General features: G+C 52.0%; 2 protein-coding genes across 2 annotated transcripts; one reads left to right on the top strand and one right to left on the bottom strand.

Moving 5' to 3' along the window:
• Positions 1–492: 492 nt before the first annotated feature.
• PHYSODRAFT_534886 (hypothetical protein) lies at positions 493–930 on the bottom strand (the record flags this gene model as incomplete). Its single annotated transcript, XM_009541213.1, has 1 exon — positions 493–930. One exon carries the CDS (start codon positions 928–930, stop codon positions 493–495), a length of 438 nt encoding a protein of 145 aa, XP_009539508.1.
• Positions 931–2,250: 1,320 nt separating this feature from the next.
• On the top strand, positions 2,251–6,217 carry PHYSODRAFT_289283 (hypothetical protein). The gene has a single exon (XM_009541214.1). The coding sequence runs from the start codon at positions 4,584–4,586 to the stop codon at positions 5,181–5,183; it is 600 nt and encodes a 199-aa protein (XP_009539509.1). The 5' UTR covers positions 2,251–4,583; the 3' UTR covers positions 5,184–6,217.
• The last annotated feature ends 9,617 nt before the right edge of the window (positions 6,218–15,834 follow it).

Consider the following 15,834-nt stretch of genomic DNA (forward strand, 5'->3'; position numbering starts at 1 on the left):
ACTGGCTCAAGTCGACCGCCTACCTCGGGTCCTTCTGCATCGCCTCCATCATCACAATGGGAGGCTTTGCCGCGCTGTACGGGGAAGTGACCGGTCGACTCGGGGGCAGTTCACTCGTGATGGACCTGCGGGTCGGCTTCATCTCGGCCTCCTTCTCCTTCGTCGTGGGCATCGTTTTCCAGGCCACGGGCCTCATGAGCGTCATCTTTGGCGAGTAACAGGGCACTGTCAACAGAGAGCATTGCATTCGTCCCCCACAGTCTCACTTGACTCACTTCACTTCAACATGAAGCCAACGGCCCGAGAGTCAGCCCGCTTTTGGACCGGCTACTGATGCGCTGCCGCCATTCGATTGGCTGGCGATCGCAATCAGCAGCATGCAACGTCGTTTTTTAATTCAGTAATCTGCCCGAGTAAGGAACGCCTGATATATATAAAGACGCAGAATAAATTGATGTTAAGTTGAGTATACTTTCCAATGTACTGATTTAGTTATTTAAAAATGAACGGAAGAGCAGCTTTACCTACGCGTCCGGAATGATTCCAACAGTGGCGTATGGTCGAAGCACTAACCTTTGACCAGGCATCCTCGCACCACAACAGCGCTGTCAACTGGTCGACCTCGTAGGGATTATCTAGCCCTTCACCAAGCCGGTCTAGAGCCTGCATCATCTTGCGGGATAGAATGTGTCGCTTAATACAATGAATGATTCCTTGGTCCTTCTCCAGCGGCCGCCCCAGCAGGACTGCACTTGACTTAATTATGCGGCATATCGTTGTCTTGCCTGGGGCGGCCGGGAGGCTGAACTCCGTCGCAGCCCACTCAGCCAGGCCCCTGTAGGAGAGAGCAGGTGTGCGGGCCGCCTTGTCGAGGATGCCCACTTTCTCAGACCAAGTGAGGCGGAGACGCTTGGACGGTGTGGACTTCATGGGTGGAGTGGGGGAGGAGGTGGGCTTGTGGGGCGAGGTGCAAAAGCAAAAGTGCGAGTCTACCACTACGGTACATGTAGTTTGAAGTCTAGTAAGATCGCTAAATACGCGCCATTGTTCAAACGAGGGTGGAGAGCTGATGATTGGCACTGGAATTTTCACCTTAGAACCTCAGTACCTTGCAGTACCTTGCACATCCCCCTATCGCCACATTGACTGGAAAATAATATTAAATATGTGAGGCTATTAGTTGTAAACCCGTTCCTTATTCGGGCAGAATTCTGTACCTACTATTATTGTGCTTTGCAGTTATTTTGCCGACCATTTTAGACGCTAAATATGGCAAAGCCTGCTCCTAAATATGTGTGAAAGAAGATACACGACCTGCTAAAATTATGCATAAACCCACCTCCTCACATATATATCGACTTGGGAGGGCCTGTCAGCAGCCATGCATTGGCCCAGTACACCACCGTCCAGGATCACCAGCACATCCACCCTCTTATGCATAATTGCCGTGTGTGTAGGTGCTTGTGGATAAAAACCGACAGAATTGCAGCTGCACAGCCACAATTGCACTTTCAAAAGTGCAATTGTGGCGCTTTTAGCGTAATTCTAGGCCTCCACCCATATATGCACCTCGATTTATCGTAAATCTAGCAAGTGGTCGCTATAAATACAGCAAATCTCGCCTCATATTGCCAGAATCATTGCAAAGCACAATAAAATAGCACATCCTGGTACGGGTTGGGGTGACGCCCTCCCGGGGAGCGGCGCCGCGGCGTCGTTCTCGGGGGCGCTAATGCGGCTCCGCCGCGGCGCCCTCAGTTCTTAGACGGACAAGGATGTGAGGCTAGTGTCTCTGGGCTGAGAGCTCGATGCGGGTACGACTCGCGGCGGCGGTAGCGGACGAACCAAGCGTGCTCAGTGATCAGCCACCGACTTCCTGTGGGTTGATGACTACGGCATCGCCCAGGAAGCTGATTCGGCGTCGAGGCGCGAGCGCTCGCGAGGGGGGGACTGCTGCAGCCGTCAATCGTCAAGGGAAGGTGCTCAAGGGGATCAGCATAATGCGCAGGAACAACACAAGACCGAAGAACAAGGGCGTGCTGGCTGAGACTGCGTGGTTTGTTGCGGCCACGACAGCAGTTGCCGGGGAAAGGAGTTGTGACCCGAGTACCTAGCTGAACCAAGACTACAAGATCGATACGGGTGACGGAAGCAGCGGACATGCCGCCACCAAGGCCTAGCGCGTCTCCGCGAAGGGGGAGCCATTCATTGCCGACGTATAGGCCTTTCAACGTTACGATGTGTCGTTATAGAATACTGTTAAAAACCTCACGTTATCGCTAAAAGCTATCGCAAAGATACCGTTATTTGACCGCGACGTTTGAGCCGTGGGGGGCATGGCGATCACCATTGCGCGAAATCCTGAGAGCGGCACATCTTGAAAGGAAGTCGGGCTGCTATGGATCCGAGGCGACCATCGGCATCATTCGTTTGGGATCTTGGTGGCGCACCACATGAAGCAAGCCACCAGCTAGAAGACGAGCGACCTACCGTGGGTTTAGCACCGCCATACTATCTTCAGAGCGAAGGCAGGCATCGGGAAGCTGTCGTGGGACGTACATTCAGTACTTCATTCATGCGGAGCCCTCCAATTCGAGCCCGGCTTACGTACCAAGACGAAGAAGACCGCTACAACGGCATGGAAGCGACCATCGGGTTCGATAGTAACTTGGACGATCAAGCATCGGTCCAAGACCAGAATCGTGCTTCTAAGAATCTAAATCAAGTCCACGGGGATTCGCGGAGCCCGTTGGTGTTTGGGGTCGTTGTTCCTAGGCGCTCGGCACGCAAGCAGCAAGCCTCCACCCAGAGTTGCGAGCAACGCAAGCGCCGGATCGGAGACTCGAGAGCTGCAGCAACTTTCAAGATGCCGTATACTCTCCGGCGGATTCCAACAAGCGAATTGCTACACGTTCTAACAGTGCCACCCGTAGTCGCCGCACAAGTACACCAAGCGGTACCCAGCAAGAGCGCACGAAGACACCGAATAGCGCGCAGCAAGGGCGCAATGGAAAGCCACCCCTTACTTCTCAGCTAAATCGCAGTTTGCAGTCGCCCAGCAGCGATCAAAGAGGGTGCCCTCCAACCGGCAAGTCGCCGAACGCAGCTCCGAGAGGGCGTAGCGGCAAGTCACCCAACAGCGCGCAACGAGCTCGCAGTGGGAAGTCGCCAAGCACGGCGCAACGCAGAGACCGCGGCAAGACATCAAGCTCTGTACGGCGCGGACAAGAAAGCACCCTGTCTGCTCCTTCGGCGCCGGCAACAAGTGCCGAAATACTGCTGTTCGAAATGCACAAAAAGCGCAAGCCCGAGCACTGGCGGTTTATTCAGCTCGTCTGCAAAAATGAGTATATCGGGATGAATATCAAGGACCTACGATCGGAGCATGCTAGGTGTGCATACTGCAACAAGTGCGGAGAAGAAATTGTTTTCGAGAAGTCCAACACCGCCTATGTCACCAGGCACATGAAAAAGAAGCACCCGAAAGAACTCAAGAAAGCAGCCGAAGAGGAGAAAGCGCGCAAGCAAACTTTATCCAGCCGCTGATGCACCAAGAAGTGGGGGCACTCAGAAAACCGGTCGCTGTACTAAGTCGATGAGACCGTTCACCATTTCGATGGATAAGTACTTTCGCAAGTATGCCCGCTACCTCAACACTTTGCAAAAGCGCATCAAAATCATCAAGCCTTGGAAAGCACGTGCTGGAGTTGAAGTGGTTGCTGCCCAGCTTCGTGATGTTCTCAAGGAGAAGATTGCTGTCCAGTGCATTTTTTACGCAGCATCAGCCGACATTTGGACGTCCAAACGTGAGCTTGGGCTCATCTGCTTCACACTCCATTAATTGGATGAGGAGTTTCGTATGTGGAGCTGGTGCTCGAGGTACGGTACTTGCCAGGGAAGCACGATGGATACCGGATTGCCGAATCGTTGCGAGCAATTATGAATGAATGGGGGCTTCCTATTGAAAAGTGCGTGAAGTTTCTTCGGGACGGTGCGTCAAATGGAGTGAAGGCATGCGAGCTGTTGAACCTCGACTCCATGTCGTGCTTAGTTCATTCTCTGCATCTCATCGTTGGGTGTGAAATGGTCAAGAAGAAATCGGACAAGACCTCAAAAGCGATGATGGCTGCTGCCAAATCCGACGAAGACATTGATGCTGCCCTTGAGCAAGTTGCCTGTGAGGAAATTGAGGCGTTTATCGAGGAGTCGTGCGCAGCGACTCGGGCTGACTTGGATAAGCTACGTCGCGTCGTGGAAATATTTCGCAAGCTTGCCGTGTTTTTCAGCCGTTCCGTAAAAGTATTGGATTGCTTACGAGGGCTTCAAACCAGAGTGCTTGTTCCTCAAACCGATTGTGCCACGCGTTGGAATAGCACGCATGCCATGCTACTGCGCATGCTGGAACTTCGAACTGCTCTTGACGATTTTTTGGACACGTCGCTAGGACGCGTGAGTTTTCAGACGCAAAATTTAAACAACCAACAGCTGAACATTGTCTTGTCATCCGATGTTTAGTTGTCTTGCTTGAACCATTCGCTGAAGCAACCGACGGTTTAGGTGGGGAGAAGTACCCCACACTGGTTATGGCTGTACCCGTTCTCCGCACAATCGAAAGGAAGATCAAAGACGAAGAAATATTCGAGGCGATCACGCGTTCGGTCGGCAATGAAGCGTTTGTTCCGCGAGTGAAGACGTTGATGCAGTCCGTTCGGCGTACGTACGTCACGCTTTTCACGGAAAGGTTCAAGAAGAAACTACCTATGGAGCTGTTGTGGATTTCAGCACTGGATCCAAGATCGGCGGAGCTCAAGCATCTAAACCACGAAGAGACTAAAATGGCTATTGCTCACCTCACAGCGGCTGTGTTTGAGATGGGAAATGATATGAGAGCCACCCAATCCACCAGTGAAGAAGACACGAGGGTGGCGAAGGATTCCTCGCGACCGCCATCGGCTGCAAAAAAGAATGTAGCTTGGCTTACAGAAGTGTTCAGCGGAGGGACGGAGCAGTATGTGGAGGAAGCGCCCACCGTGGCGGATGATAAGCTGAAAGATGAGTGCGATTATCAGGTTCGACAGTACCTGGGCGATGCACATGGAACTCGAGTGACTACTGATGCTCTACAGTGGTGGTCAACGCGGCGAGGGAAGTACTCGATCGTGGAGGCCCTAGCTCGGAAATAGTTAGGATGTATTGCAACTTCTGTGCCATCGGAGCGTGCGTTTTCCAAGAGAGGAAATGTAGTTACCTCGAAGCGATGCTCGTTGGACCCTGAGATCATTCGCGATACGTTGTTCGTTAGTGAAAATTATGAAGAGGACGATGACAACATTGATAGCAGTTCCGAAGAAGAAGACGACGACGAAGAAGAAGAAGAAAACAACAACAATGGAGGAGGAGACGGCGGTGACGTTGATGGGTAGTTGACCCTAGTGTATAGCATTGAAATAGCTGATGTTTCACATTGCAAATATATTTGACACTCATGATCGGAGTATTGTACTGTCAGATTGGCTTTTACTGCACCCGCTTCGCTTAGCACTCTAATGCACGACCTCTTCCCCGTAGTTGATCATTGCTTGTTCATTTAAAGCGTCTTAGCTCCCTTGCCCGCTGCATGTTGTTACATGTTGTTACGTGTTGTCACGTCCGCCGCCCGACGCTCTAGGACTCCCGATGTTGGAGAAGCTGCAGTTTGCGAAGTCCAGCACCACCGCCGCAATGATGCCGAACTGCACGGTGGGGTGCCACAACGACTCCAATGATGGGGAAGCCGAGCGCTGGCTTCCTCTCGTCGTCGCTGCTGCCAAGTCTTCGTCCAGCGGCAGCATCTGCAACTGCTCCTGCTTCTCCTTCTGGCTGTCCTCCTCGAACACCTTCGTCATCCCAGTAAGCTCCACGTCCACCGATTCGAGGTCAATGGGGTGCCGTTTGGTGGGCGTCAACAAGTCCGTCTGCGCGGGCGTGAGCTTGGGCTCGACGTTGTTCTCGGGGGACTTGTTGCTTCTGGAGGACCACAAGTTCTTGATACTGGACCTCCTCCGTCTTTAGCTGCTGCTGCTGCTGCTGCTGCTGCTTCTCCGTCGTATTCTTTGCAGCGGCAGCGGCGTTCACGGTGGGCACGAGACTCACATTGATCATGGCGAGGTACTTAGTAGCTACATAGCGTCCGCAGCATGCCAATTCTGGTCACCCCCGCCCTGGTAGGACACGAGCTGCGCCACGCACGCGGAGAAGACGCCCGTCAAGAGGAAAACATCCTAGTCCAATAGCTTGAGCAGCGCCGTACTGATATCGGCCGCCGATACGGCCTTGGCCACTTTGCGCAGCTCTTCGCCGTAGAGTCTACTATCGACACCAACCTTTATATCCAATCAGCAGCAGATATTTGTATGATCTTAGCCAATGAAAAAAACGAATTTATCACCAATCACAGGCGATTTGTCGTTATCTGTCGCTATCGCTTCGCTACCAGCCAGATAACGACTGTTGTTGGCAAGTCAGATAACAGCTAACATTGAAAGGCCTACGAGTACCGACGTATGCTGATCGTGCCGGAGAAGACAGTAGGAGCTCAATTAGTGGCCGCCCACTATTGGGGTTAGTGGTGCGGACCACGCTTGGAGAGTGTAGATCACTTCTTCCCTAAAGCGTAAGGCGCACTAACGTTTACAATACAATACAATAAAATAGCACCTTCTCATTGGAGTGTGGCTTTCTCAGTCGGAGCAAGCAAAGAAAGGGCAGAGGTCGGTCAAAACATGCCCAAATCCCATCAAGGAGTGCCGAGACTTGTAGCGCTGTAGCTCCGCCATGGCACCTTACCAGCCGGCACTTCCGTGTCTCCCTTAAAGTAGAGATCCTTACGCACTAGCAGGTGGTCTCCATGTTCGCTAAGGGTGCCTACAACGCGGTCAAATGCCATTATTCTGGGGGCCTTTTGCGAGGAGCGAGGCCTGTGCAAAGGCGGCCACCCCATCCCAGGATAGCCCAATAAAAAATCAAGATATTGAGAAAGCACAACTATCTAGTTGTAGTTCGCAGTTCGTAAGAACTGTGTTTTGAGGGGGCGTCACGCGTCTATAAAAAAAAAAACCCGCTAGAATGACGTTGAATCTCTACAATAGTGACATGCAACGTCAACTTCAATCATGGTCGCAACCCCTCACTCGACCTGCGCTACCATTCAACGTCAACTTCAAGCATGCATGAAAGCCTACCGCGAGTATGCCAGTGCATGCATTAGTATTGGTGTCATTCCCGCAGGCTTTAGATACCATGCATTAGTTCAGCACGGAAAATATAAAATCCAAAACGTTGGTCATAAACTAAACAAGGCAGTATATTACAAAGCCATAGAATATGTTTAATTGTTCATTTTAACAAGAGTAGTCCATTGCAACATTTGTGGAAAACTTATGTACCGATAGTTCAACCAACATTTCTAAAGTGTCACTACACTTTCAACCTCACAGCGCTGCATTTATACTTGAACTTTTCCTCACGATGAGGACAGGTGAACTCTACATACCTGAATGCTCTTGTCGACTCGAACACCTTCGCCTAAATTGCTGGATACCATGCTCGGGTAATTCCTTGAGCATGATTTTAGCTTTAACAACCTTGTTTACCGCTCAAAATTACCACATCGCGCACCCTCGTTACTGTTGTTGTCCAAGTAAGTGATGACGCCCGGGTAGGTCAGCATCGTTCGAACTACATGGTACTCATAAGAGATTTTGAGTGGCAATCATTTCACAATATCAGGTTGAAACTATTTGGCTGTTGCGTCTACCCTATGAGTGTTGTAACATCGTTTTATGTTGCTCTTTAGGCAAACATTAAACATAAAGCAACGAGCCACGATACTTTACTGCATTTAATGTTCGTCCTTCTATATTACCGGTGGTAGTGTAGGATGTCACGCTCCACAACAACTTTTACACAGCGGAAACCAGCATGTTGGTTTGTAGCTTGTGATTGATGGGGCAAATTCTGAAGTGAGATTAAATGTTATCGTCTCTCAAACTACTCTCTAGTCTTCCCCTCCTGCTTGCCTTCTTGTTCTCCTTGTGCTCGTTGGTGCCTCTCATCAGACGGATTACTCCCGTGTTCCGATTGACTTGATCTCAGTATTCTTGGGTCTCCCTGACCAGCCATTGGTATATCCAGAGCCCGGCTGCCGCCGGCTCTCCCGTCGCCGTCGGATCCTCCGAGTCATCGGCGGATGTGTCCACACGTTCTCCTCGTCCATGTGCATCTATTGGCGGTGCTTCCGAAGACTCATGAACACTCCCACTCGCCGCTAATGCTGCACGACCGTCCCGACGATTCCGCTTGCGCTGATCAGGTACTTGAGCCTCTTCGTCCCCAACGCCTTGGTAAGCATGTCCGCGAGCTGGTCCTCCGTCGGCACGTAGTTGACGACGATGAGTCCTCGGGACACACTCTCGCGGATGAAGTGATGCTTGATGTCCACGTGCTTGGTCCTCGCGTTGTACCCAGCGTTGCTTGCGAGGGCGATCGCGCCCTGGTTGTCCTCCCATACTTGGGTAGCTCCCACTTGCTTGTGACCCATGTCCTTGAGCATGGCGCGGGTCCACAGCGCCTCCTGCGTGCACAGGCTCAACGCCATGTACTCAGCCTCCGCCGAGCTGAGCGCCACCGTGCGCTGGTACTTCGATTTGAAGACCACCGGCGCCCCGCTAATCATCACCATGATGCCCGACACCGAGCGTCGGTCGTCGAGATTGCTGCCCCTGTCGGCGTCGGTGTACGCCGCCACCTCGACCTTCTTCGCGTTCCCATTGTAGGCGATGCCGATGTCTTGGGTGCTCTTCAGGTACCTGAGCACGCGGATGGCAGCCTTCCAGTGCTGCTGCCCGGGGTTCTCAAGGAAGCGCGACAACTGGGTCACGATGTACGCCACATCAGGTCTGGTGCAAGTTGTAATGTACAACAAACAGCCAATGAGTGATCGGTAGGGCTTCGCCTGCATTTCCTCGCGTTCCTTCTGAGTCGTCGGCGACTGAGTCTTCGATAACTTCATGCCCGACTCGCACGGGTTCACCACCACCTTGGCGTCCTGCTGGTTGAACCGCGTCACCACATCATCAATGTATCGAGTCTGCTTGATCATGAGAGTCTTCGCCGATGAGTCATGGTCGATCTCCATACCAAGTATAAACTTGGCTTCGCCCAACTCCTTCATCTTAAAAGCATTCTTGAGCGCCACGTTGACTTCCTGGATCTCGTTGCTCGTCTTGGGCGCGATGATCATGTCGTCCACGTACAGGCAGACATATACGAACCTGCCCTTCTCGCCCTTGACGTATACGCACTGGTCGCCACCGCAGCTCCGAAATCCGATGCCCACGAAGACTCGGTGGATGGTCTTATGCCAGGCATTTGCCGCCTGCTTCAGACCATAGATCGCCTTCTGCAGCCGACACATCATATTCTTCGCGTTGATGATTCCGTAGGGCACCTCCATGTAGACGCGCTCCACCAGCCCGCTGTTGAGAAAGGCGGTGTCCGCATCCAGCTGCTCGGTGATGTACGCCTCGGCCACCACAACCGACAACACCACTCGGATCGAGTTCATGTTGGCCACGGGCGAGTACGTCTCGAAGAAGTCCACGCCAAACTTCTGCTTAAACCCTTTCGCCACCAGGCGGGCCTTATACCTGATGACTCGACCGTGCTCGTCGCGTTTCTTTGTGAACACCCAGCGACAACCGATCGGTCGAGCACTCGGTGTCCGACGGACCAGCGTCCATGATCCGTTGTCCGCGTGTGCCTTGAGCTCCGCGTTCATTGCCTTCACTCACTCCGACGACTCGTCACTCTGTATGGCCTGCTGATACGTGGTGGGTGCATCATTGGCATCGCCGACGTCTGCGTCGTAGGCCAGCACCGCCTCAGCCAATAGGCTGTTTTCGTCCACCCTGGGCCGCTTCGGAGACGGTGGCCAGAAGTGATCATCGTTGTCCGAGTCATCGGGACCATCTTCTTTCGACTCCTCACCGTCTGCGGAACTATCTCCAAGTAGTAGTACCGGTTCTCGGGCACGCTGGGTCCGTTCCGGCTCCGGATGGAAGACCATGTCATCATTAAATACCGGTCTCGCGAGTCGTCGGTACGTGGTCAGCTCCTGCATGGATGGCTCCGGCGTCTCCGCCTCATGCATTTCCGCGTCCTCGACGGTCTCTTCCACAGATTCCATCGGCTCGTCGGCGGCAGGTCGTTGCATCTCCTCGTGCAGCGCCACTTCATCGTCGACATCTTCCGTCGACTGAATGATCGGCAAGTTCTCGCTGGGCGACGTGTCGTAGATGCCGTTCACCTCGCGCCCGTCCAGCTTCACCGACCTGGACACCTTCACCTTGTTCGACTCCAAGTCGTACACTCGGTAGCTTTTTGAGTCGTCGGCGTACCCAAGAAACATACATTTGAAGCTCTTCGGCTCCAACTTGGTGCGTCGCGACTTGTCGACATGGGCGTAACCAATCGACCCGAAGACTCAAAGATGGTCCAGCCGAGGCTTCGACTTGAACGTCAACTCGTACGGAGTCTTGGTCGGGTGCATGCTGTTCGTCGACCGGTTGATCAGGTAGACAGCAGTGCTGACCGCCTCTGCCCACCATATCGAAGCCACGCCCTTGTAGTGTAGCATGCTTCGAGTCTTCTCCATGATCGTGCGGTTCATCCGCTCCGCCACGCCATTCTGCTGGGGGCTATACGGGACCGTCTTCTGATGCATAATCCCATTCACCCGGCAGATCTCAGTCATCGGCGTGTTCACGAACTCAGTGCCGTTGTCCGAGCGCAGGCATTTAATGCGCTGCCCCCACTGGTTCTCGTACAGCTTCATGAACGACTTGAACTTGGCCACGACCTCGCTCTTCTTGGTCAAGAAGTACACCACGACGTGTCGCGAGTAGTCGTCGACAAAGGCGAGCACATACCTCGCTCCGCCCTTGGACTTCGTCTTCATAGGACCCATCACGTCCGTATGAACCAGTTCCAGCGGTCGAGTCGTCGCCGACGTCGACCGCGACGGGAAATGTGCGACCGTCTGCTTGCCCTTCATGCATCCTCCGCACAGGGTCTTCGTCTGCTGTTGAGTCGTCAGGATTCCGTCCGTCGCCTCGCGGGTCTTCGCCATAGCGATCGTTCAAGTGTCCCATACGAGCGTGCCATAGCTCCCACTTTCTGTCGACTCCCGAGTACTCGGTGTAGTGCGCCATGTCCTGCTGGCAGCCCAGCAAGTACGCCTTGCCGACCTTCTTCCCCGAAGCGATCACCTTCGTCTTGTCCCAGATGACGCACGACTTCCGCTGGAACTCGACACTCATGCCGCGTTCAGCCAACCTCCCAACCGAGAGTAGTCGCCGGTCGAGTCCGGGGATGTGGAGCACCTCAACCATCTTGATGCGCTTGACGTCGATGCCCGTTAGACGCACCGACCCTTTCCCTGCCACGCGGATCTTCTTCCCGTCCGCGATTGTCACATACATGTGCGCCGACGACTCGTTGTACTCGAACAAGTCATCGCGGTCAGGCGTCATGTGAGCCGTCGCCTCACTATCGATCAGCCAACCCGCTGATGGATTCTCCGCCACAGCGAACACCGAGTCTTCGGCGGTGTCTCTATTTGCCTTTTCCGGGCAGTCCCGCTTCATGTGGCCCACTTGGTCACAGTTGAAGCACTTGCCCTTGAAGCCACCGACCTTTCGTCCGCCGTTGCGCTTGTGGCCGAATGCCTTGCCGCCATTGCCGAACTTCCCGTTCTGGCCCCTACCTCCGAACGAGGTAGCCTTCAACGCGCGCTCCGAGGTCTCCTTCTTCTCCTGTCGCTCGTACTCCTTGAACAGCTTCTCCTTCACCTCGATGAGGGTCACGTCCTTCGAGTTCTCGACGATGGATGTGATCAACTCGTACTCCGCCGGCAAGCTGCTCAGCAGGATGACGAGTTGTCGGGAGTCATCGAGCGGCTCTCCAAGCGTCTGGAGGCCCACGATGAGCTCGTCGAACTTGTTCAGGTGTTTCGCCATCGTCGCACCGTCCTCCATCTTGAACTCGTGGAGCTGACGAGTCATCGTGACCCGATTATGCATCGTCGTCCGGTTGTAGAACTCGCGTAGAGTATTCCAGGCTTGGATAGCCGACGTCGCCGACCGAATTTTCGTGTGGTGCTCCACAGCCACGCCTTGAGCGATCAGACCAAGCGCCTTCATGTCGTTGAGCATCCAGGCCTCCGTCATCTCCGTCGGGTCCTTCACCACTTGAACGTGCGCTAGCAGCCCCTTCCTCGCGAGCGTCATACGCATCGCGAACTCCCAGTGGAAGTAATTGTCGCTTCCCAGGATGACTTCGGCCTTCTTGCTGGACGCCGTCATGTCGGTCGTCGGGGAGGGCTTGAGCTTGTTGCGGCTGTTAACCTGTTGGTTTGTAGCTTGTGGTTGATGGGGCAAATTCTGAAGTGAGATTAAATGTTATCGTCTCTCAAACTACTCTCTAATCTCCCCCTCCTGCTTGCCTTCTTGTTCTCCTTGTGCTCGTTGGTGCCTCTCATCAGACGGATTACTCCCGTGTTCCGATTGACTTGATCTCAGTATTCTTGGGTCTCCCTGACCAGCCATTGGTATATCCAGAGCCCGGCTGCCGCCGGCTCTCCCGTCACTGTCGGATCCTCCGAGTCATCGGCGGATGTGTCCACACGTTCTCCTCGTCCTTGTGCATCTATTGGCGGTGCTCCCGAAGACTCATGAACACAGCACAATACTGTTTCGACCGATTCTACATAGCCCAGTAGAAATGATCAAGCCGTCGCCAACTGTTTGTGCTTCTTCCAATTCCAGTTTCATTATCAATGTTCCCCGAAATTATCTTAATTTTTTGCCAATCTTTATGTAGAATGGGCCTCGTTCGGCACGTAATCGTTTTTTTCCACTTTATTTCTGTCGCCAACATAACTGAAATGTTGAGCAAAATCGTTGGAACTTTCATATCTTGTTCGCTTCTTACCACTTATTTTTTTCCTAACGACTGCACGTATCATGTAGCGTCATATTTCCCGTTCCTGCCTTCACGAATGAGGCTACTAATAAATATTTAGAGCACCTCGAATTCCAGAGCTTCTTTGGGCGAGACTTTGTTGTTGCGATGCATAGATTATACGATTTTATCCTTAGTTGAGCTTTTTTTACGATTGCAGCTGTCTAAAGCATACATTTTCTGGGTTTATCGTTATGATGACCATCAACTACCGGTATTGCAAGTTGCAATTTGCAACATTTAATCAGAGTATTGTTTCCTCCTATCCGACTATAAGCAAGATCACCAAACTAACTAACAGTGAGTAGCCAGAATAGCTTTTAGCTATTTTGCATCTAGGATGGTAGAAATTTTATAATACTCGGGTCGGTAGGGCTTCACCCGGGTGAGCTCCTCGTTTGCACTGCCAATGTCGCCTCGCTCTGGCGGGCAAGGCGTCGGTAAAAATATAGTAACTCTTACTTAGACATACCTACGCGCGGACCATTGCAGACCTCCGCTTCGCTGCCGTTGTAAACGGCGTCTCTGAGGCCTCTCTCGACAGTAATTGATCGTTCTTCAACATTATATTTGACATTTTGTGCAGCCAGTGCTGCCTCACACGATCAATACTATGCGTGCGCAGCACTTTCGTTTAAAAAAACGAAGTTTTGCCATGTACGAACTGCGAGGAGGAACGACCCGGGTCACCCTGTGAAAAGGCCTTGGTTTCTGTTACTAAATGTCTCTGTCCTTCTCATTGGAACGGTACTCCACCGATGGTTTTGTTTACTGTATTAGTAATACAGTAAATCAGTATTACTCGGTCGGCAAGGCGTCCAGAGTTTTAATACGGTTAGCGAGTTCCCGGATCGGATACAGGTATCGCGCACGATACACATCTTGATGAAGATCTCGAAAAACTCACTACAGTACGAGTCGCTAGCACCGATAAGTAGTGCGCTTTTCACCTACTAAACGTGGATACTAAAGTTTTTGGCTCATGTAGAATTATTAAGACCACGCGTATGCCTATGAAGATGAGCAAGGGCGTTTTATTTCTTACGAGTCTCAGTATCTTGTGACGCGATCCAACAGATATCTAGTTCTGGGCGGCATCTCTTTACACTTCCTCAGAATTATTTTGCTTCACTTCACTGCACCGTATCATAACTTTCAATATGCTCAAGACTTCGAATTTGCTCCTGCAAAATTATAATAAGGTTCTTTCCTGATCGCAATGGTTCGTCTCGAAGGGGGTGCATTGCAGTTGCGTGACCGTTTCCGGTGCCTGCAATGCCTTTGCTTCACCAGATGCAGCTTTAAATTATCGTTTCCCCCGCCTATTTCGAATCGTAAAAGCCCAAAATTCGATAACTGCGCTATTATTGCGCGCCCTATCGACTGCTGTAAGTAATACTCTTCTATAAAAAAAATGGTTCACTTTGTGGACAACGGCGCAAAGGTATAAAATAGCATCAGTCGCGATCGCGTTAGTGGGAAGGAGCTCGTGTTCATCATGGTGAGTTCATCAAACTCGCTCACATCGAAGTCTGACTTATGGACTCTTTTGACGACGCAAGACAACGACTACACGTCTTCTGGCGTCGAGCTCGCAAGCTTCCGATAACATTCCAACCAAAACTTCGCGGACATTATTCATCAGAGCGTATTCGCAAGCTCTTAGCCTACAGCCAAACCACGCCGTTGTCCTGGACAATCATCGTCAGTCTGATCTCACCCTTCCCGTGTTTGGTGATCCTCATATCAATTGACGATGTTCCATTGGCTTCACCCAGAGATGGCTCCAGTGCGAAATATCTGTTTTGGGTCCGAGACTTCGTCACAATGGCTCTCATGACGAGAGTGATCCTCGAACAATTCCAAGTCACCGTGCCAGCTCTCAACCTCACATCGACTCAAGTTAGTTTGATGCCGATCATCTCGAGTGGAGGGGCTGTGGTGTTCATGATAGATATCGATGGCAAGCGTCATTGGCTTCCCTTTACCCTTTGCTCTTGTAGTGGGGATCAACGTCTGGTTCTTAGTGCTGGTCGCATGCTTCGTGGACTTCTTCGGCAGAGTTTTAAATCAAAACCGAGTGCTGTTAAAGTAGCTGATAAGGGCCATCATCGTGCTCATTTGCCAAGTGTTGCTGACCTTCGTATACCCAGCGTACTTGTACGGATTCATCAGCGTCAGTGCCAAAAACCAAAAAGTTCTACGTCATGCTGCTCCCAGTCATCAAAATTGCTGCGAGGAACTGAATTAGCTACTGCTTGGGCAACAACTACGAATTGATCCCTCAGGTCATGATATCTAACGTCGACGTGTTTAACGCATTGTACGTTTCCAGCTCGATGGAGAACTCGCACTCAAGCACTACGGTGGTGCAGTGGTTGCGTTGGACATTCTCCTCGGGCTTGTATCATTATTGGATATTCGGCATCTCAGTAACGCGATCCTTTTTCTGCGTCGAAAAATCCCCGCTGACCACCCTCTAAAAGCCGCAAGCTTCATTGAGATCGCTCTAAGAAGATCCGAGAGCGAGATCCAGACTTTCGTTGCTGCGTTACGGTCCATTGGCAAAGTCGACGACATATCTAAGCGCCTTCAATCTGAATACCTTAAGCACCCTTCGACAAGTGGATATCCCATCAAGAGACCGAAAGCTGATTCCAGTTGAGCCCGTACGCCACTCACTCCCTACAGCACGACCTGTACAAAAGGTGAAGAGTCTCTCGTTGGAGTTGATTCCAACCGAGACACCGTTGATGAAGATTTTCTCCAACAAGG

This window comes from Phytophthora sojae (assembly GCF_000149755.1).
Source record: "Phytophthora sojae unplaced genomic scaffold PHYSOscaffold_20, whole genome shotgun sequence".
NCBI lineage: Eukaryota > Oomycota > Peronosporomycetes > Peronosporales > Peronosporaceae > Phytophthora > Phytophthora sojae.

What these genes read in the sequence shown, in the direction of transcription:
- PHYSODRAFT_289283 (XM_009541214.1), top strand. Translation starts at nt 4,584, where the DNA reads ATGGCTGTACCCGTTCTCCGCACAATCGAAAGGAAGATCAAAGACGAA.